This window comes from Enhydra lutris, unplaced genomic scaffold (genome assembly GCF_002288905.1).
Source record: "Enhydra lutris kenyoni isolate GAN:26980312 unplaced genomic scaffold, ASM228890v2 scaffoldscaffold72, whole genome shotgun sequence".
Lineage (NCBI taxonomy): Eukaryota > Metazoa > Chordata > Mammalia > Carnivora > Mustelidae > Enhydra > Enhydra lutris.
In genome coordinates, this window is record NW_019154156.1 from 4,001,512 (window position 1) to 4,024,384 (window position 22,873).

The 22,873-nt window shown below is 36.8% G+C and overlaps 1 protein-coding gene across 3 annotated transcripts in view; it reads right to left on the minus strand.

Moving 5' to 3' along the window:
- The window catches only part of LOC111159979 (inositol 1,4,5-trisphosphate receptor type 2), a 490,010-nt gene that overhangs the window by 84,330 nt on the left and 382,807 nt on the right, over positions 1-22,873 (minus strand). For all 3 annotated transcript variants that reach the window (XM_022522705.1, XM_022522706.1, XM_022522707.1), the window contains exons 46-48: positions 20,868-20,975; positions 12,793-12,985; positions 10,034-10,159 (exon numbers count right to left, since the gene is read on the minus strand). In XM_022522705.1, the coding sequence (XP_022378413.1) occupies positions 10,034-10,159; positions 12,793-12,985; positions 20,868-20,975 (427 nt within the window). The remainder of the gene's footprint in view (positions 1-10,033; positions 10,160-12,792; positions 12,986-20,867; positions 20,976-22,873) is intronic.

Genomic DNA, 22,873 nt, shown 5'->3' on the forward strand with positions numbered 1-22,873 from the left:
GCCTATTGGCTAATGAAGTCTCAGGGGAAACAACAAAATGGAGATTTTCCACTAGCTATTTCTTTTGGCCAGTTTTATTATTTATAAAATTCACTTCTGCATGCAAAACACCACATGCGCTTTGGTGTGTAGAGTCTCTGTATTATCAGTGAAACCCTGAGATTATCTGAATTCCTTCACTGAATTCTGCGTAAGCCTTCAGTTCATAGTGAGTGCTGACAGATCAAAAGTAGGTAGGAAAAGCCTGTCAGACATTAAAAAACAAAACAAGTCAGGTAGCAAAGAGCATTAGCTTAGACAGGTTTATTTTTGCAATGTTTTGTCCTCATCACGTTGTCCCAAGCAAAGAGTGATGAAGGATGGTTGGGAAGAGAGATCTGATCTAACCCCTTCACCAAATTAATTAATTAATTAATCTATCTATTCATTCATTCATTCATTCATTTGCAAGAGAGATTGTGCACATGAGCCTGTGGGGAGTGGGGGCAGAGGGAGAGGGACAAGCCGACTTTCCAGTCAGTCGGGAGCTGATGCAGGGGCTCGATTCCAGGACCCTGAGATCATGACCTGAGTTGAAATCAGATGCTTAACCAACTGAGCCACCTAGGCGTCCCACCCCTTCGCCAAATTTATGATCTGATAAGATGACTTTGGAGATAGGGAAGGAAAAGGGGTACATTTCTCTGGAAATTACCTTAACTCTCATCCTCTGGCAATGCTAACAAAATGGGTGCCCAACTTATGTTTATTGTAATTTGGTTTAAAAGCACTTTGTGTCTACCGAAACAGCCTGACCACCAACTGCCCTCATTTCACAAATCTCAAAGAGCCATGGAGAAAATGAGATCTTCAACTCTCTCTCATGCTTATTTGGATGACATCAGAATGGAAGCTTTGGAAGAGTGAAGATCATCTCTGGGGCTATCATGGTACGTGGCATATAGCAACAAGTAAATATTTACTGATTAAATGAATATGCAAAAACACAATCTGTGAGCTCATTTTGAGTAAGTAACTAAGTCTCCAGTTACAAATTTGCCAAGTTGTGGAGCTTTACTCTTAAGTTTACTAAAACTTCCAACATCTATGCACATTTAATGACTTTTAGCGAGTCATTGGACTCTTCAGTATAATTCATAAGCAGTGTCTTGGCATGACATCCTTATTTTAAAAGTCCTAGCATTGACAGTGAGAGTTACACTGTTCATTATTATTCATGCCTGATAACTAACCACATCATGGCTATTTTTTCCTCGGCAATATCTGTCTTGCCAAGATTTCCTCTTGATTAAACAAGAAATTATAACCATGCACTTAAAACTGGGCATTTGATCCCTTTGTAGACAGAACTCAATGATCATCTAATGTTGCACCTTGCACTTAGTTTAATACTAAACATGTATTTGTGAAATCAATAAACTTAAAAGTTATTTAAAATGGCTATTGACAATATTGCCAATTGTCAATAATTTGTAATCATGTTCTGTTAGAATGGTCACATTAGTTTTTAGCTGAAGATTTAATGCAAAAAAATACTAAATTGAAAACTCTGACAAACTCTAGAGAAGACTGTTTGTCTTCTCTTTGTCTAACCGGATTGTTAAAGCCAGAATGTAGATGTTAGAATCTACATTCCTTAAACCCGGTTTTCACCCACTAAGGGTAGGAGAGGAGACAATCCTTAACACTCTATATTTGTATCAATTTTCTATAATAAGCATTGTTACGTTAATAATGGAAAAATCTTCTAGAATTCACTCTATATATTTTGAAGTCTTATAAAGTATGAAGTTTGTCCTTTATGGAAGAAAATTTAAACAGCCAATTTGGAGACCTCAGTTCAAGCCATGTATTGGAACTCTCCTGTCTGCCTCACATGACTTCTGTACAGTTCACTGTACAGAACATGCTGCTTCTTACCTCCAGTCCCTCTCTATTTCTCTGCCTCCCACATAACCTCACAAGTCTTCCCTCTTTCCCCCATCTCAATCCAGCTAAAGTGGATATCCATCCATACATCCATGGCTGCTCTTTACTATTGTGCCTTACGCATTTCTTCATCCCTGAACTAGATCATGAGCTCCTTGAAGACAGGACATCTTTATCAACTTCTGTGTCTCTAGGGCCTACTACAGTGCCTGGCACATAGCCACACTTCATCAATGGTTGTTATTCAGTCAAATGAATTAAAATCATCTTGAAGAACTTGACTTTCTTTAACACAAAGCATTTGGGGGGGGAAAAAACTGCCTTCTAAATTTGAATGTGATTTAAAAAAAAAAACCACAAAAAAAAACAAGTCATATGCTATCTGGAAATAAGAAATTCACATGGCAGCAGTTTCTCCACTGTCTGCCTTTGCCAAACTGGAAAGGGACAGTTGGCATGGCCAACGTTCAACTTCTGAATGGACATCTGGGATGTTCTCTAGCATCAACAGCCGCTGCCTCAGCCCACACCAGCAACACCTCATTCCTCCACTTTGGGTACAAGTTTCCTTTTTAGAGAAGCATATGTTAAATAAATAAACCAATCAAACAAACCAAAACCTATAGCCACAAATAAGCCCTGCATTCCTGAATAAATCCACACTGAGCTCACCCCCTTGGGAAACCTGGCATCGGAGGCCTGTGATTCCTGGTGGAAGTGACCACTCAGAATCAATCAATATCATTGGGAAAGGCCAAGGGAAAAAATGGCTTCCCCTCCAAAAACGTAATGAGGAAATGAGGAGAGATGAAGCCAGAAATATTTAGAATGACCTAAAAAGTGATATATGTAAACTTCTTTTCATTACTACCTCTAATTAGGAGTTCTCTAAAGCCCAGTTACCATGTTGAATTGTGTGGGATAAAGGAGAGGTGACCTGGAACTGCCCTCAAGTGTTCACAGCCTCGGGCTGAGATGTCCTCCATTTCCCAAGGGTCAGCAGTGCCCTTCTGGGTGCACTAGGCCTTTCAGTTGCCCGAAGGGGCCTTCCTCGGCGCCTCCCTACCATTCAGGCTCTTTGGAGAAGGTGGATCGGAGCTAGTCCAGTTGTCTTTCCAGCCTAAGCAGAAGCCACATGTTCCTGTCAGTTTCCCTCTACGCGACAGCGTAACCAGAAAAAGCAGTAATGGGATTCTCACTGCACTGAATTGGGCAGGGAAGGGGAAATTCAATTGGTGAAAAAGAGGGAACACTGGGAAATGTTTGAGAATCTGCCTCTGGTCCCGGAACATGCCTAAGATTCACTCCGATCAGGGTTTCAGTCTCCTGGTTAGCACCATAGCTTACCCTACAAATCCTCGTTTCCCACCACCTCAGACTGCAAACCAGGCTAGGGATGTCTATGGGAAAGATGCACTTAATTAAAGGAAAAAAAGTATTTCTTTCCTTCAATGTTTGAAGATGTTTGTTGTTCTTGTTCTCCCTTGTTCCTGAATCCGATTCTGATTCTCAACCACATTAGCATTACCCTAAGGTGTTATGAATAAAAAACTTGCTGTATAGCTGAATGAATAAAAACAACTGCTTAGTGTTCCCCTCCACAAATGAATGAATGAATGAATGAATGAATGAATGAAACTGAGCTCTTCAAAGCCCGGCCATGAAAGGGGATTATCTACAGCAGGAGTTGGGGAGGGAGTGCACTATAAGCTGATCCCCTGAGAAACACCTTCCCCCTAAGTATCTCCTTTTGATTATTCAACATCACCACTCTGGTGGAAGGGAGATAATACTCTCAGTTAATATTACAACCCAACAGTGAACCAGATGTAAGTCATTCCCAGCTTATATGTGATCAGGCTGGAAAGCATACTTGGAGAAAGCTTACACAGCCCACTGCCTCTGCCAACCCCCAGTCCTCACAGAGGACACAGTGACTCTCGACCAGCCTGGAGCAGGTCTGGGGTAGGGGAAAGTGGCTCATTTTGACCAAAGGTATTTTTTGTTTTATGGCCCAGGATTTCCCAGGTGATTTCGTGATTAACATCTATTCCCAGAATCCAGGGATTTTAAGGTTGGACAGAATCCTCATACTTACTTATTTTTTCTTTTTTAACTTTTCATTTCAAAACACTTTCAGATTTACGTAAGAGTGGCAGATAAAATGCAAAATTACTATATACCCCACACCTGGATTTCACCTTACATAACCACATTACAATGATCTATATCAAGAAAGTAATATGATAGACTGTTTTTATCTTCTCTCTTTAAAAATTGAAGTAAAATTAAATGCAGTGTTATATTAGTTTCAGGTGAACAATATAATAACTCAACAATATTGTACATTGCTCCGTGTCATCAAGATAAGTGTACTTATCTTAATCCCCTTGATCTATTTCATTCACCACCACCCCCACCTCCCCTCCAGCAACCATCAGTTTGTTAATCTAAGAGTCTGTTTCTAGTGGGGAGTACCTAGGGGGTCTCAGTTGACTAAGTGTCCAACTCCTGATTTTGGCTCAGGTCATGATTTCAGAGTGGGGAGATCAAGCCCTTCCTTGAGCTCCCTGCTCAGCACCTAGGCTGCTTGAGATTCTCTCTCTCTCTTTCCCTCTGCCCCCTGCCATTCTCCACTTGCGTTCTCTCTCTAAAATAAATAAATAAATCTAAAAAAAAAAAAAAAGAGTCTTTTTGTTTGTCTCTTTTTTCTTTGTGTGTTCACTTATTTTGTTTCTTAAAGTCCACATATGAGTGAAACCCTACTATATTTGTCTTTCCCTGACTTATTTCACTTATCCATTCATCTGTGGATGGTCACTTGGGTTGCTTCCATATCTTGGCTATTATAAAAAAAATGCTGCAATAAACATAGGGATGCATGTATCTCTTCAAATTAGTGCATTCATTTTCTCAGGATAAACACTCGGTAGTTGAATTACTATGTCTTCTTGTAATTAATTTTTTGAGCAACGTCCATACTATTTCTCACAGCAGCTGCACCAATTTACATTCCCACCAACAGTGCACAAGGCTTCCTTTTTCTCCACATCCTCGCCAACATTTGCTATTTCTTGTTTTGATTTAGCCATTCTGACAGGTGTGAGGTGATATCTTATTGCAGTTTTGATTTGCATTTCCCTGAGGATGAGTGATGTTGAGCATCTTTTCATATGTTTGTTGGCCACCTGGATGTCTTCTTTGGAAAAATGTATATGTACATCCTCTGTCCATTTTTTAACTGCATTTTTTGGTGTTATTTATATATTTTGATATATAAATCAATATATTTTGAGATCTTTCTATATTTTGGATATTAATCCCTTATTGGATATATCATTTGCAAATATCTTCTCCCATTCAGTATGTTGCCTTTTTATTTTGTTGATGGCTTCCTTTTGCTCTGAAAAAGCTTTTTATTTTGGAATAGCCTCAATAGCTTAATTTTGCTTTTGTTTTCCTTGCCTGAGGAGACATATCTGGAAAAATGTTTCTATGGCCCATGTCAAAGGAATTACTGCCAATGTTTTCTTCTAGGAGTGTTATGGTTTCACATCTCACATTTAGATCTTTAATCCATTTTGAGTTTATTTTTGCGTATGGTGTAAGAAAGTGGTCCAGTTTCATTCTTTTGCATGTAGCTGTCCAGTTTCCCCAGTACAATTTGTCAAAGAGATTGTCTTTTTTCTACTGCATATTCTTGCCTCTTTTGTCATAGATTAAGTGACCATGTAAGTGTGGGTTTATTTCTTGGCTCTCTATTCTATTCCATTGATCTATGTGTCCTTTCTGTGTGTGCCACTACCATACTGTTTTGATTTTATAGCTTTGTAGTATAACTTGAAATCTGGGGACACCTCCAGCTTTGGGCTTTTTTTCTCAAAACTGTTTTGTCTCTTCGGGGTCTTTGTGGTCCCATACACATTTTAAGATTATTTGTTCTAGTTCTGTGAAACACAGTGTTGGTATTTTGATAGGGATTGCTTTAAATCTGTAAATTGCTTTGGGTAGTATGGTTATTTTATTTTATTTTTTAAAGATTTTATTTATTCATTTGACAGACAGAGATCACAAGTAGGCAGAGAGGCAGGCAGAGAGAGAGAGAGGAGGAAGCAGGCTCCCTTCTGAGCAGAAAGCCCAAAGCGGGGCTTGATCCCAAGACCCTGAGATCATGACCTGAGCCGAAGGCAGAGGCTCAACCCACTGAGCCACCCAGGTGCCCCAGTATGGTTATTTTAAACAATGTTGGTTCTTTCAGTTCATGAGCATGGATTTTTTTTTTCCATTTGTTTGTGTTATCTTCAATTTCTTTCATCAGTGTTTTATACCTTTTAGAATGCACGTCTTTCACCACCTTGGTTAAGTTTGTTCCTATGTGTTTTATTATAATATATCACTTTTATCTAATCTATGGGCCTTATACAAAGTTCATCAATTGCCCAATTAATATCCTTATTTTGGGGGCGCCTGGGTGGCTCAGTGGGTTAAAGCCTCTGCCTTCAGCTCAGGTCATGATCGCAGGGTCCCTGGATCAAGCCCCGCATCGGGCTCTCTGCTCAGCAGGGAGCCTGCTTCCTCATCTCTCTCTCTGCCTACTTGTGATCTCTCTCTCTCTCTCTCTCTGTCAAATAAATAAACAAAAATTTAAAAAAATTTAAAAAAAATCCTCATCTTGTACTAAGGTCACGTAGTGTCATCAGTTGTCATGTCTCTTTAGTCTCTTTTAGTTTGAACCATTCCTCTATCTTTATCTTCATACGCTTCACAATTATTGACCAATTACTTTGAAGAATGTCTTTCATTTTGTGTTTGTCTAAAGTTTCCTGGGTTTATGTATTTTTGGCACAAACTGCCGTGCCCTTGTCAGTGCATCATATTAAGAGACGCTCAGTGTTGCTGTGTCTCATTACTGGTGACATTAACGTTGATCACTTTGAGTGATTTCTCCACATTACTGTTTTTCCTCCTGTAATTAGTAAGTATGTTGGTTGAAATACTTTGAGACTATGTCAATATCCTGTTTCTCGTTATTCTTTTTCCTCTAATATTCACCTATTAATTTTAGCATCCACTGATGATTCTTACTACAGAGCTGCTGGCCAAATGGTGCTATTCTATTTCTATCACTCCTTTTACTTTTATTAATTAAAATACTACTGAAGGAGGAGGTTTCTCTTCTCACAATCCATATGGACTCCTGGATTCTCATTTTAGTCTACGGGTTATTTTGTATTATTGTCAACACTTTTTTTTCTCTCAAAATGTCTGCAGATGTGGACACTGGAAGGCCTTTCAAGTTGGATCTTGTGTTCTTTGACATGTCTCCATCATTTTTTAGTACTTTTTGGAAGGAATGTTAATGCTCAAGTAATCCACCTTTAAATCAGCTTGAAGTGCTCCTGGCAAGTAAATTCTGTTTGACAAAATCCGGCATTCGAGAACTTGCATATCCAGCACAGGATTTCCCTTCTCCAGACAATTCTGATGTCCACGTATGCTTCTCAGTTTTGACTTTGTTTTCTCAGTCTTCCCAGATGTTCATAGTATACAGCTGAAGGTTAGAGACTGAGCTAATCCTGACCAAAATTTTAACTGTATCCCTAGAGCTATCATTAAATAACTCACCCGGAACTGCAAATAGATTACCCAAATGTGACTTTGGTAGTCCATATTGCCAAAATGGCTGCTCATGCCTTCTCGTCTCTCTCCGCGCCAGTGCCCCCCAACCAACACAGAGGCCAAAGATTGAGCCTCCACCTTGGTTACTACTGTTAACTTTTATCCAGTCCTTTTTGAAGAGTAAAGTCTGTATCATCACCTGATGATGAGACGTCTTGTTTTTCAGTCTTGTTTGGTTAGTCCTCTTGCTCTCTTCTCTCAGAGCCTTACTGCAAATTCTATGACACGTGTGGTTTCAAGTGCTTGCTCAACAACCCGCTGCATCAGCAATACCTCAGAAGCTTGTTAAAAAAATACATATTTATGGACTCCACTCCTGAATTATTGGGCAAATCTTCTAAGGCCTCAGATCTTCATCCATAAAGATGAAGTGCTTACTTTACAGAATTGTCAGGAAAAGTAAGTGAAATTATGCATGGGAAGTGCTTAGCATTCTGTCTGACCCAATCTAAGTGGTAAACAACATCAGCCTCTATTATTATTATCAATATTACTATTGTAACTATTACTAGGCAAGTATAAAAAATGTATCCGGTGTTTTACTCTCTCCTGAATGAGTAAAAGGTAGATGTCTAGAGGGGTGGCATTGCCCATTACCATTATAGTTCACGTACAATAGGTGGCAGCAGAGGCTATGTACATTGGCTCTTGTGGTCAGGTAAGGGTTATCATGGAATGGAACTCATAAAAAATACGTTCTGTATGAAGATTTGTTCTCTTCTTGTTATCTCTATGCTTCCAACTCAATTATCTATGTAGAAAAGATCTTGTTAGGAAACAAAAGAGTTAACCTTCTACTCTAAGATCTACCATTTTTTTTTTAGCGTCTCTGGGATTCCATCTTTTTATCTGTCAAATGAGGATTTGATATTAGATGATCTCGAAAATTGCTTGCATATCTAAGACTTTATGCTTCTATTCACTGGGATTCTACGATTTAGTCTCCACATTCTGTGTGCAGATGATACCAATTTATCATTTCATGTTTGGGCTTCTCTCCTTACAAGAGTTACATTCCTCTATGCCAAGAGGGCTATCATCACTAAGACTAAACACAGTGAAAAGAAAGTTGTTTCCACTTCCTGCTGTATTTGCAACTTCCCACAATGGATGGCCAAATACTTGTTCTGTTTTCATTTGCCATTTCACTCATTATACAGCTGCTCCACTGCCGAATATTCTTCTTTCAGCACTGGCATGCTTTCGGAAAGATCCAATTTTTTTATATATATATATAGATAGATAGATAGATATAACCACCCAAATTACAGCTAAAGGTTAGGACTTTGATATATCGTATCTGTAATGGAGCTTTGAAATAGCAAATTTCTCCTGGATTCTCACTTCCCTTCATGCTCCCCTCCAGTCCATCTGAAATAGGCTTAAACACGTGTTATTCTCATCATACCATCACTTTACCATCACTTGCACTGGGCTTCCCTCTGTAGCATTCACATTGACCTTGTAATGACAATGACATCAACAGTAACTAAGCTTCACAGAACGCTTACCAGACACTATTCTAAATGCCTTACCTATATAGCATCTCATTAAATTCTTACAACAGTCCTACAGGTGAGATATGAAAGCAATTTGTGGTTCGTGTTTGCTGATGTCTCTCATCTTTTCCTTCAAGTCCTTCTTTCCACACACATTCGAAGCTACTTTTCCGATTGTATCCCAAGTCTGTAACGTATTTTCCCATATACTTTGCCAGATTTAAACAAAACTCAATTCCCACGGTTCCACCATTAGCATATTTCACTTCTATGTCCTGTCTCACCTGAGATGGGATAATTTCTCTTGTCTTGGCTTTTGTAAAACTTCATTTATTATTAGTTTAATAATATTAATTTCAGTCAATTATCTATGGAGAGATATCCTAGATTGGAAACAAGAGTTACCCTTCTAATCTGAGATCTGAAATATTCTCTATGATCATATCTGTCCTATGCTGTACATTAAAAAAAATGTTTCTCAGAGTCCACATGCACTCATTCTAGAAACCTTAGACAAGACAGAAAGTAAGGAAGAGGGTAAAATATAAACTCCACTACTTAAGGTAATCACAATAAATATTTTCGCACTCATTTCCCCCATATAATCGAGGTACCATATTTAAAATGCTTTCAGTCATATTAATCAGGTAGAAATAATTCTTTTTCATTGCCTTGCTTGCCAGTATAGCATAGTTCTAATAGCTCTTCTGCATATGAGCTTTTTGAATACTAACATTTCTACTGACTATAGTTTTCTGCCTAATCTTCTTATCATCTTTCTCTACCTTCGGTGAATACAGAAAAAATTAACAAGAATTACATTACTATTATCTTGAAGCTCTATAAATAGCTAAGGAAAGTATCATCAAGAGTATTGTTTTTAGAACGTTAACATGTTCATCATTTAAAGAAAGACAAGCACTTGCCTTCATCTCCGTCATCCCCAAATGGATAGAAGAGAGCAACAGCTAAATTGATGAACACAGCCAAGTTGAAGGAAATGCTCCCCCAGAGGGATATGTGCCTCGAGAACCAGAACAGTGCAGGGTTATCTAGTAAGCAAAGAGTACGGTGGGACAAAATAGAATAATTAATTTTGGTTTCAACACATGAATCCTACTGAAATAACATATTACCAAATGTGTTTTGGCAAGGTAGTATGAAAGTGTTATTTAAACAAACATTCAAAATGACTTATATAAGAAAATTTATAATCAACACCACAAGGGAATTTTCTATCTGATTACTTTTATATTGCTCATCCAACCTATACCTAAGCCATGGTAAAAGGGTGAGTAATTTTGTAATTGCTAAACATGGTCAGAAAAAGTGATTCTGTAATAACTCTCTCTAATACAACCCTGGAGCAGATTAGGAGAAAGACGTCAGTGGCTTCCTGGGTCCCCTCTTCATGGAATAGTATGTATCACTTTATAACTGAGTAATATTGATAAATTGGTCCCACCCCCATGCGTTACAGTCAAATAAAAAACCCAAGCCAGATACATATGTGTCTGGTGAAAATCCCTACGACCCGGTCACAGTTACCTGAAATTCTGAAACTTAACAGCATGGCCTAGAACTGCTTACTGGGAACTAGTGATTTATGATATGTAAGTCTTAAATCATAATGCTTCCTAAGCACTTGGGTTTAGAACAGCAGAAAAAACTGTGAAAGACACAATAGGAAGTACTAATAAGTAGGAGAGACTTTACCAAATATTTTCAGAAAAGAGACTCCATATCTATCTTCAGAAGTGAATTAATAAATTCATCAACTGAACAGAGTTGACCCTAACCCAATATCTGCTCTTTCTACCTATTCTAAATGAACAGTTAGGCAGTGGACACAAATTTGACTACATGACTTTCCCAGGTTTCATCCATTCTTAACTTTTAATATCTAAACATCAAATCTAAAATATTGAAGTTGCTTGAGGGAGAAAGGCACTACAACTTTCAAGTAGAAAGTATAAACTTTTAAAATTAGGTTCTATGAATTCCAATCTGGGATCTTCTGCTTAATTCTAAACTGTACTTCTCTTCAGTATGTTTTTCCCCTCTCTTAGAATGAAGCATTCCAATACTGGAATAGCCTGTGATCTGCAATGGCATTTAGTTGACTAATGTATGTTACATTGTAAACATCTGCATCTCCATCATTTTTGAATCAGGAGTCTTCTTTATAAAACACAGAATATTGGGGTGTCTGGTTCATTAAGGCAGTTAAGTGGCTGTCTTCAGCTTGGGTCGTGATCCTGGGGTTGTGGGATCAAGCCCCACATCAGGCCCCCTGCTCAGCAGGGAGCGCGCTGCTCCCTCTGCCTGCTGCTCTGTCTACTTGTGCTCTCTCTCTAGCTCTCTGTCAAAAAAATAAAATCTTAAAAAAAAAAAAAGCAGAAAAAAAGGCAGGAAAAATAAATTTTAAAAGAATATTAAGACAAAATTAGAAGATGTTGATGCATGTATTTGTAGTATACCCATCTAATGATTTAGTTTCTATCTGTAACCTCCTTGTAAGTTGCTTCCAAATTTTCAATGTAAGATGTACACTGGAAATTATTTTAAGATTTGTTTTCTAGTAAATGACAAGATATTTATCCAAAAAAGAACAGACCACACAAACACTAGTTTCTTATTCAACTTCCTTTTTTCAAGGATAAAATCTGAGCTTTTCAAATGTCCCAAATAAAACTTATACTTTATATAAGTATTCTGGACACTCAGAATTTTCTTTCAACTCCAAAATGTTCTTCATGACCAAATGCCAAGGGAGAGTAATTTCTTTATTTTTTCAAATATTCTGATAAGAAAGTCTAACAATACATGCCATAATCTTATATCCAAAGACAGTACATCTCAAGCTCTACTCAAATTCATAAACCATGCTCATTAAAGTTCCTAGGAAACTAGAAGCACTGTTGAATAAAGGTATTGAGAACATAGGCCTGCTTGCCTAAGAAACTTCCCCTAAGGATAAAAAAGACCTAATCAAGAGTGTCTTCCTACTATATTTTGTTAAAACTCTTTGTATCTGGGAAAATAAACCAAAACTTAGTGTAAACTTCAAAATTTTTAAGTTTGAAAACTCAGTATTTCCAAAGACTTGACCCTTGAGGTATAAGTAATGGGAACTATATCATACTAATTTTTAACTGTAAAATGATAACATTGCCTTATTGGAATATAAGTGTCACAGAATTTTTAGTCTGATTTGGCAAGGTAAAGATATGTTGAAAGAAAGGATGACTTTCAAGAAAACATTAAACGATCTACTCCATCGTAAGATCATAAGACAACAGAGGATGAGAGCGCTGGTGTTGATGTCTCTCTATCCTGTTCACTGATTGTTAAGGCCAGTCAGAACCTATTCAAGGACTGCAAAGCTCAGCTGTCCAGCAGCTGAAATAGACAGCTGCAACCTTGCATTTCATAATATTTATAAAACTATAGGATAAGCGCTAAAAGATGATCTAATTAGTCTTCTGTTTTTATTAAGCCACAGGTGTCTCAGCCCTCGCCCAGGTGTAGACTGAGCTTACGTGCTTAAGCCTATAAGTGACTTCAGTAACATCAGATGATAAGAAATTAAAAACCGGTTTGAATGAATGCTGTTATGTGTTCCAAAGTACCAATTTATCTACCATTATGCTCAAAACTAACCATTTTGGTTTACTGTACTTACTCCTGATTTTCTTCTGCCACTTCATTTCATTGTAGAGATCTTCTGTTTGCTGGAAAAAGTCATTCACTTTACTTCCTTGTTCATCCCTTTCAGTTGTATTGAACACACGGCACTTGGATTCTCGTGTAAGGTATTCACATATATTGGGGACAGGAAAAACTATTTGCTCCATCGTCCTATCATGCCGAACAATCTGAAAATATTAATTTGCATTTGTTTTAGTCTTTGGACACTTCAGTCTTGTACTATTTTTTATAGCATAAGCTTATGAATGTATCTTTTGAATTCACATTTGGAAAAATATGCCAGCTTGAAATACCTAAAGTAATCCCTTAATGTACTACTTTTTATTGTTGTCTTTAAGAAAAATTAATTGATGAATGTATCATGAATATCTTATAAATAACAAAACCCCAAATCCTTATTCTTTCTAGACTAATGTTTAAACTTTGGCCCACTTTTTATCTTCATGAATTACATCAGAAGACTAAGAACTAAGTGATTGGCTTCATAACCTTAAACACAGCTCCTGGTATATCTGTCTCTGATTCTTAGCTTGGTCTTCCTAAAAGAGCTGTTGCTGTTGGCGACCAAAGAACATACTCAACATGATGTGCCCTGACTTCTTCAGAGAAAGGTGCTTTTTATCATTAAAATGTTTTCCTACTCATCGTAAAACATATTTTTGTAGGTTTCATAACCATTCAAGTGTATCACCAGATGTAAATATTCATTATTTTGAACTTGTCTTATTTGGTATCTGTGACAGTATAATGTTAGACTAAAATAAAAAAAAACAGGATGAATATTTTCACAGAAATTTACTATATAACAAGGGTCTGTATAGACTAAATCTCAAGATTCTTATTCATATATTCTGCTCAACCCTCAAGAATGAATCAGGATTGGTGTAAACCAGAAGGGTCATCTTATTCCCCACCACCTTGGGCTGATACAGTGGCGCAAGTAAAAATAGCCTGGTGATATGGGGAAAGGGAATCAAGAAAAGGCAGAGAGCCACATCAGGCAAACAAAATAATAACAACAAAAAACTATATACACAACACAAAAACTCTTCTTTTGGCCTGTGTCTTCTTTCCTTCCACGTAGAAAAAAAGGTAGTATAAGGGCACAATGCCTAAAATGCTCACAGCCATTTTGCAACCACGAGGTGAGATATCACCAGTATAATAAGGAACACCTAAAGAAAGATGGGAAATACCTGCATATTTAAAGACATCATTGAGTCATTGACTCAACTGTAGAACTACTGGTATCTTTAGACTTTCTTTTATGTGGGATAATAAAATATTTTTATTATTCAAACAATTGACAATCTGGTATTCTGTTATCTGTAATTGAAGCTATCCTAAATAATATGTTAAATATGCAAACTACATACTAGCATATTATCATAAAACACACAAAATAAAATTTAGTCACGATAAATAAAATTCTTGAACATAGGTTAAAGAAATCAATCATACAAAAGAAAAATTGGATCTATTTGGTATTGTAGGAGGAAGAAAGTTTTGCTTGATCCAACAGTGTCAAACAAACAAACATACAAAAAAAACTCAGGATGCATTTAAGAAATAATGTTTCTATGCCACAATCAAGTGGGATATATTCCAGGGATGCAAGTATGTTTCAACATCCCCAAATCAGTCAATGTGATACAACATAGTAACAAAATGAAAGATAAAAATTTTATAATCATCTCAATAGATGCAGAAAAAGCATTTGAGAAAGTTCAACATCCATTTATGATAAAAAATTCCTAACAAAGGGGGTATAGAGGGAATTTATCTCAACGTAAAAGCTATACATGACAAGGTCACAGCTAACATCATACTCAACAGTTCAAAGCTGAAAGCTCTTCCTCTAAGATCAGTAACAAGACAATGATGTTACCACTTACCACTTTTATTCAACATAGTATTAAAGTCCTAGCCACAGCGATTAGGCAAGAAAAAGAAATAGAAGGCATCCAAATTGGAAAAAAGAAGTAAAATGGTCACTATACCTAGATGACATGATATTAAGTCTTTTTAATATCCCATCAAAAAACTATTAGAAATAATAAACAAGTCCAGTAAAGTGGCAGGCTACAAAAATCTATACCTAAAAATCTGTTGTAATTCTATATCCTAATGATGAACTATCAGAAGGAGAAATAAAGAAAACAATCCCATTTAGAATTGCATCAAAAAGAATACAATGCCTAAGAATAAGTTTAACCAAGGCAGAAAAAGATCTATATATTTAAAAACTATAAGACATTAATGAAAGAAATTGAAGAAACCACAAATAAATGGAAAAATATTTCATGCTCTTGGATTGGAAGAACTAATGTTTTTAAAGTATCCATACTACTGAAAGCAATATGCAGATTCAATGCAACGTTTATCAAAATTCCAAGGCATTTTTCAAAGAGGGCAAAGAGCCTTGAAAAAAAAAAAAAGGACAACCAGTTTTAAAATTTATAAATTTATATTGAACCATTAAAGACCCCAAATAGACAAAACAATTTTGAGAAAGAAAAACAAACTTAGTGGTATCACACTCCCTGATTTCAACCTATATTACAAAGCTATAGTAATTAAACAGTGTGGTATTGGCATAAAAACAGAAACACAGATCAATGGAACAGAATAGAGAGCCCAGAAATAAACCTATGCATATATGGCCAATTAACTGACCACAAAGGAACCAAGAATAAACAATGGGGAAAGGACAGCCTCTTCAATAAATGGTTTTGGAAAAATTGGACAGCTACAGGCCAAAGAGTGAAACTGGACTACTACCTTACAAAAAAAGAAAAATAAATAATCAAAATGATCAAGACTTAAACATAATACTTGAAACCATAAAAACTCCTAGGAGAGAATAGGCAGTAAGATCCCTGACATTGGTCTTGAAGATGATTATTTAGATCTGACACCAAAAACAAAGACAACAAAAGCAATAATTTTTTTAAAAATGGGACTATATAAAACTAAAAAGCTTTTGCACAACAAAGGAAACCATCAATAAAATGAAAAGGCAAGCTACTGAATGGGAAAAATATATGCAAATCAAATATCCAATAAGGGGCTAATATTCAAACTATATAAAGAATTCACATAACCCAAAAGGTTAATAACAGAACTACTCTACATTCTAGGAATTGCACTACTAGGTATTTATACAAAGGATGCAAAAATACAAATTCGAAGGGGCACAAGCCCCTCAATGTTTACGGCAGCACTATTAACAATAGTCAAACTATGGAAAGATCCCAAATGTCCATCAACTGATGAATGGATAAAGAAGATGTGGTAAATATATATAATAGAATATTACTCAGTCATCAAAAAGAATGAGATCTTGCCATTTGCAAGGAGATGGATGGAGCAAGAGAGTATTATTCTAAGCAAAATAAGTCAGTCAGAGAAAGACAAATATTGCATGATTTCACTCATATGTGGAATTTCAGAAACAAAACAGATGAACATAGGAGAAGAAAAAGAAAGAAGAAGCAAACCATAAGAGAGTCTTAACTATAGAGAACAAACTAAGGGTTGATGGAAAGAGGTGCATGGGGAATGGGTTAAATGGGTGATGGGCATTAAGGATGGCACTTGTGATGAACACTGGGTGTTAAATCAAAGTGGTGAATCACTAAATTCTACATCTGAAACCAATTTCACCATATATGTTCATTAATTAGTATTTAAATAAAAACTTGAAAAGAAAAAAAAAAGAACTTAATAGCAAAAACCCCAATCTGATTAAAAAATGGGTGGAAGATATGAATAGGCAGTTTTCCAAAAAAGACACAAAAATGTCCAACAAATACACCAAAAGATGCCCTACATCATTAATCATTAATAAAATTCAAATCACTATGGTGAGTGCTGTGAAGTGTATAAACCTGGCGATTCACAGACCTGTACCCCTGGGGATAAAAATATATTATATGTTTATAAAAAATAAAATTAAAAAAAAATTTCAAATCAAAACCACACTGAGATATCGTCTCACACATGTTAGAATGACTATTATTAAAGAGATTAGAAATATTAAATATTAATGAGGATATAGAGAAAAGGGAACACTTGTGCACCATTGGTGAGAATGTAAATTGGGGTGGCTACTGTGGAGAACAATACAGATATTCCTTAAAAATTAAAACAAGAACTACTAAATAATCCACAATTCTACTTTTGCATATTTGTCCAAAAAACCCCAAAACACTAATTTAAAAAGATATCAGCACCTTTGTGTTCACTGCAGTATTATTTATAATAGCCATGATATGGAAACGACCTAAATGCCTGTCAATGGATGAATGGGTAAAGAAATTGTGGTACACATTTGCAGAGGAATATTATTTGGCCATAAAGAAGAATGATATCTTGCCATTTGTGACAATACAGGGATGGACCTCAAGGGCATTATGTAAAGTGAAATAAGTCAGATAGAGAAAGACAAATACCACATGATCTCTCTTATATGTGGAATCTGAATATATACCTATACATATACATATACAAAGACACACAGACATAGACACACACGAACTCATAGATACAGAGAATAGATTGGTGGTTGCCAGAGTCAGTGGATGGGGTGTGGGAAAAAAGAATGCATTGCTTTTGCTTAAAAAAAAAAAAAAGAAAGAAAGAATAAAAATAAAAATAAATTTAAAAAAAGAAACAGAAGGGTGCCTGGGTGGCTTAGCTGGTTAAGCACCCGACTCATGATTTCAGCTTGGATCATAATCTCATGGATTGTAGGATCAATCCCCACATTGGGCTCCACACTCAGTGGGTAGTCTGCTTGAGAGTCTCTCCCTCTGCCTCACCCCCCATTCATGCATGTTTGCGTGTGCATGCTCTCTCTTTCAAATAAATAAATCTGAAAAAAAGAAATAGAATTTTCATTATTATAGATCCAACAATTCAGTCCTCTTATGAAATGTTACATTTTATTCTGGTCATCACATTCTACAAGGGGCACTGACAAACAGGAGGAATTATGGCAGACAGTGGGAGTGTATTAACTGTAAAAAGCCAAATGGATAATTGTTTCAATACATGTATTCAACAAAAGCTTATTCACTCCTTAGGTGAGGAACTCTGGGGAATTCAAAATGAAAACACAACATGAGTCCCAATCTCTAAGAGTCTTGAGTTCAGTAATCATCATGGTTCGTCAAATGTTATAGCCAAGCCATCATGCTAACAGAGGAGCAAATGTTCTGAAGAGTGGGGAGACATTAAAGTGGCTAGTGTGAGCTCTTTATAAAAAGTAACTTTCTAATTATTTAAGTTATTCAAAATTGGACCTGTTCCCTTCTGAAGTCGTGAGATCTCTGTCACAGGAACAATTTAAAGTAAAGATGATTACAGAGTAATTTCTCCTTGAATGGGTAAGTAAACCAGATAATCCACAAAGTCCTCATGTTTCTCAGCGTCTTTGAGTCTATAACTTTAGAAAAATTATGATTTCAACAATAACCATTATCATGGGATGCTCCAGGCACAGTGTTAGTAAGGGACAAGTGATACATAAGATACATTTTCCAAAATGATATATTAAACTAACAGCACAACCGAAGTGCTGTGGAAGGACAATGGGATAAACTTACTGAATACCTGATGGGTGAGAGGCCTGTCTGAGTAGGGCATATGAGCTGGTCTTCCAATGAGCATGAGGTCTGGTCAACGTGTAGAATTTAGATCATCAGCCCAGACTGTTCCTATAAACCCTGGACTTCTGTACCCAACTTCAGGAATGCCTCAGAGTCACCTCAAATTCATTTTATCCAAGAACCAATATATGATCTTCCTCTGTCTTTTAACTGCCCAAGCTAGGATCCCAATGGACAACACCAGTTCTGCTTATTTATTCGAACCAGAAACCCAGGGATATAATTTTCTGTACCATTTTGCTTAGGTTGTCACATTTTATAAGGGGCATTATAAATATCCCTCATACACACACACATATATATGTGTGTGTATGCATATTTTTCTCCAATCTAGTCATCTTTAATACCACTATCTTTCATATTGTTTATTAAAATATCTTTCATCTGTGGGTGCCTGGGTGGCTCAGTGGGTTAAAGCCTCTGCCTTTGGCTCAGGTCATGATCCCAGGTTCCTGGGATCGAGTCCCATGTTGGGCTCTCTGCTCAGCAGGGAGTCTGCTTCCCCCCGACCCCCGCCTGCCTCTCTGCCTACTTGTGATCTGTCTCTCTGTCAAATAAATAAATAAAATCTTAAAAAAAAATCTTTCATCTGATCTGCCTGCATCCAATTCCCCATTCTCTTTTCTAATCTGTTCTCCAAAAGCAACTAGAATAATCTTTTGAAAAGAGTCCCCCCCTTGTATGTTCTTTTGTTTGTTTGTTTGTTTTATTTAAATTCAATTAGCCAACATAGACTATATCATTAGTTTCTGATATAGTGTTCAATGACTCATCAGTTTGTATAACACTCAGTGCTCATAACATCACATGCCCTCCTTAATGCCCATCACCCAGTTACCCCATCATCCCCCACCTCCCCTTCTGCAACCCTCAGTTTGTTTCCCAGTATCAAGGGTCTCTCATGGTTTCACACCTTCCCTTATTTACTTCTATGTGAAATTCTGTGTCCAATCTTCAATAGAGGAATTTCTACTCAATATTTAATATATTCTTTATAGCAACTGTCTCTGTGAAACCCATCCTGAAATTCTCCAGGCACAGTTAATTGCTGTTTTATCTACTTTTCCTTGGCCTTTTGTTTATGCACTTACTACATGGAATTGTCTTCTGTATGTGTATGTAACTATAGAGAGTAAATGATCAGCAAACATTTACCAAATTCATGTAATTCCAGTGAAATTCCCCCTCGTTGCTGGGAAACCAGTAAAAGTCCAACTTTAGACGACAGTCCCAGCTCTGACACAGGTATTAACTGAATCCTTCCTCTGGCCCACTCAGCCCACCTGCTATTCCTATCCCTTCTAATTACATAGCTTTGGACCATGACTTCTGGGAGCTTCCTTAAAACCTTAGTGGTTTGGTGATAAATCCATATCAACTTCTCCAACTTCCTGAGGTGGCCAGCCTCTTCCAGCTCCAAGCACCTGATGCAATAAGCAATGTTTTTGCTGCAGTCCAGCTTATGGGTTCTAGGTCGAGTCTCCCACCAAAGCTGCAGTATCATTAATGTTTATAAACATGAGCAAAAGACCAATTTTGTGACATGTTCATTATTCCAAATGTTTGGCAATAGTAAACAGCAAGGTATAGTGATTATATATCCTGAGAGTTAATAGCAGTGATACCCATCCTGCATTCTGCTGTAAACTAGAAAATATCCATCAAAATGAGTAAATGTATGAATGTAAATTACGAGTGACAAGCGTCAACTACTCTGCTCACTTCTGCCTGATTAGCTCTGCCAACTAGTGTCAAAATGATACCAGAGCTTGTAAACGACAGCCAGATGGGTCTCACAACACATAATGATAAGTCCATGTTGACCTATCCATCTTGAACTGCCAACAGCTATTAAATAATATTTCATGGGGGTGGTGGGGAGGTCAGTTGTTGCATACTGAAAATGGGAGTTGCTAAAGCACTCCAGGTTTATGTTACTGCCATGAACACTTCATAGTGCCTCCCACACTTTTGAACCCTGTTTTACAAGAGATCTTTCTTGTAACGAGCCTTTTAAAGTTTTTACAGAGAATGCCTTTCTTGCATGATAGCTTCTATTATAATAATTTTTTCATCAAAACATCATTGCTCTGTAATGATTGCTTCCATGACCTACACAAAACACAAGTAACGTTAATTATAAAAGAAAATTTACACAGAGTTCTTCTGGCCAAAAAACAAAGATGACTTTGAAGGCAATACACCTCAATTTCTTACAGATCACTCCTTGCATCTTAACATATGATGTATACTTTTACGGTTTCTGTTTTTCAATTCTGCTTCACTGTTCTAGGAAACAATTATGAAAATGGTCTGAAAGAGAAAGGGAACATGTATTTTCACAGTTGATCCCTTTCGAGAAATAAGCGATGGTTACCTCAATCTGTGCAGTGTGGTTGGCGTAATATTTTAAAGCTTCATCCCCGTCATCTGGATCTGATCCTGGTTTGAGCATTTGCTGTAAGAGTTTGTTGTGACGAGCCAACTAGAGGGAAAGAGAAGGAAAAGGGTTTAGGTCTCTTTTTCTCCCTTTCCTGAGGTCAAACTTTGAAATTACTTTGTCTACTTATACCCATAGCATCACAGTGGTGGGGTTAATGCTGATTAATCATGCTTCAGGAAAGCATGTCCATTTGAAAGGAATGAATAATGAAATCATGGGGATCAGCTATTATTACTACATCAATCTGTATGTTCCTAGCATGAGAAGACCGTGTCTCACCCAGAGTAGGTGCCCAATTAATATTTGTTGATTAAGTTAATATCTTAGATAAATGTATGATTGCACCAGGAAGAAATAATGCCCACAGAGATATACAACCAATGCTCCCTATAATAAATTTAAGCCACATGCACATCAAACATCATCAAGAGTGTGATACTTCAGTAGGGTAGCAGTACCAATCTAAATGACAGCTTCCTAGCTACATAAATAAGTAGGTATTTACATTTCAGAAGAATTTCTCTTATGGCATCTAATCAAAACCCTACATTAGCAGTTTGTACTGAAGTCCTATGCTTCTGAATATTCATATGTCAAAATAGGTGCTTTATCTCAGTTTTATTGTAATTCGAAATGGGCATTTAAAGAGCGAAAATTTCACCACAAATGATCTTCAACTGCCATTAATAGAAGTAATTTTTCTCTCTCATTTGAATGTTTATGACAGTTGTTAGCTAGTTCTCTCACTTTGTAGATAACTAATACATACTGCCTTCACATGCCACTTTTCTGGCTGTCTTGAGCAATTCCTGAAACACTGCAATGTCTTTAACCTTTCAGATAGTCTATTCATGCCTCAAGTTCCCTGAGGGCTTCCAAAATCAAAGAATCTCCATGCAATTCTTTTATTCCTGGCCCCATTCCTATCTCTTACTCTGTGCCAGTGTCTATCTTAAACACTTAAGAACATGATCTCATTCGATCCTTCGAGGAAATCCTGAGGTAGGCACTGGCATTACCCTCATTTTACAGCTGAGGAAACTGAAGCACCAAGCATTTAAGGGACTTTTCCATGATAATGTACCTAGAAAATGAGAAATACATTACTGAACTCAAGCGGAATGGTTCCAGAGTCAGTATTCTTATCAACATTACAAAGCAATAAATAAATCTTTGTACTATTCTTGAGATGATAATTCAAATTGTGATTATAAAGAATGGAGATGAATGTTAAAGAATAATCCAGAACCTATAAAGCCTAATGAACATTATCCTTCTAAGTGATAACATGGTAAATTAAATATCCATTCCGTTGATGCTGTTCTAGAGCAAATCATTTTTGAAATTATTATTTTAGAATTGGCTTGCAGGGGTATTTCTAACTCACTCAAGAACACCATTTACATTTCATTCTCGACTAAATGTGAATTGTAGATTTTTATTACAAACTGTAGTCGTGAAATTTGTTGCGACTTGTAAATACTTCTAAAAATCTAAATGCGTTTCAAAAGATATGATTATTGTAATCTTTTGGGCACATTAGCATATGTTTTAAGAAGTCTGTTGAAGGTAAAATTGTCATGGTTTGTTTACAGTTTGCATCTGGGGCATGAGAAAAAGAGGAGTTAGGATTGACTGCAAAAGTATTAACCTGAACAAGCAAAGGTTTAGAAATGCCACTTTTACTAAGGAAAAATGCAGAAGGAGCATATTTTGGGAAAGAAAATCAAGACTTTGGTCTTGGACACGTGAAATTTGATGTATCATGCGAAAGGAGACGAGAGCAGGCTATTGGATGGATATGTTTTTCAGGAGTTCTGAGCAGAGGGCAGGACCGGAGCTATATATTTAGGGGTTGTCAGTATATGCCTGTTACTTAAATCATAAGACTTCACGGGATGACCTAAAAGTGAGCTGAGTCAGAGAAAAGAGATCCAAAG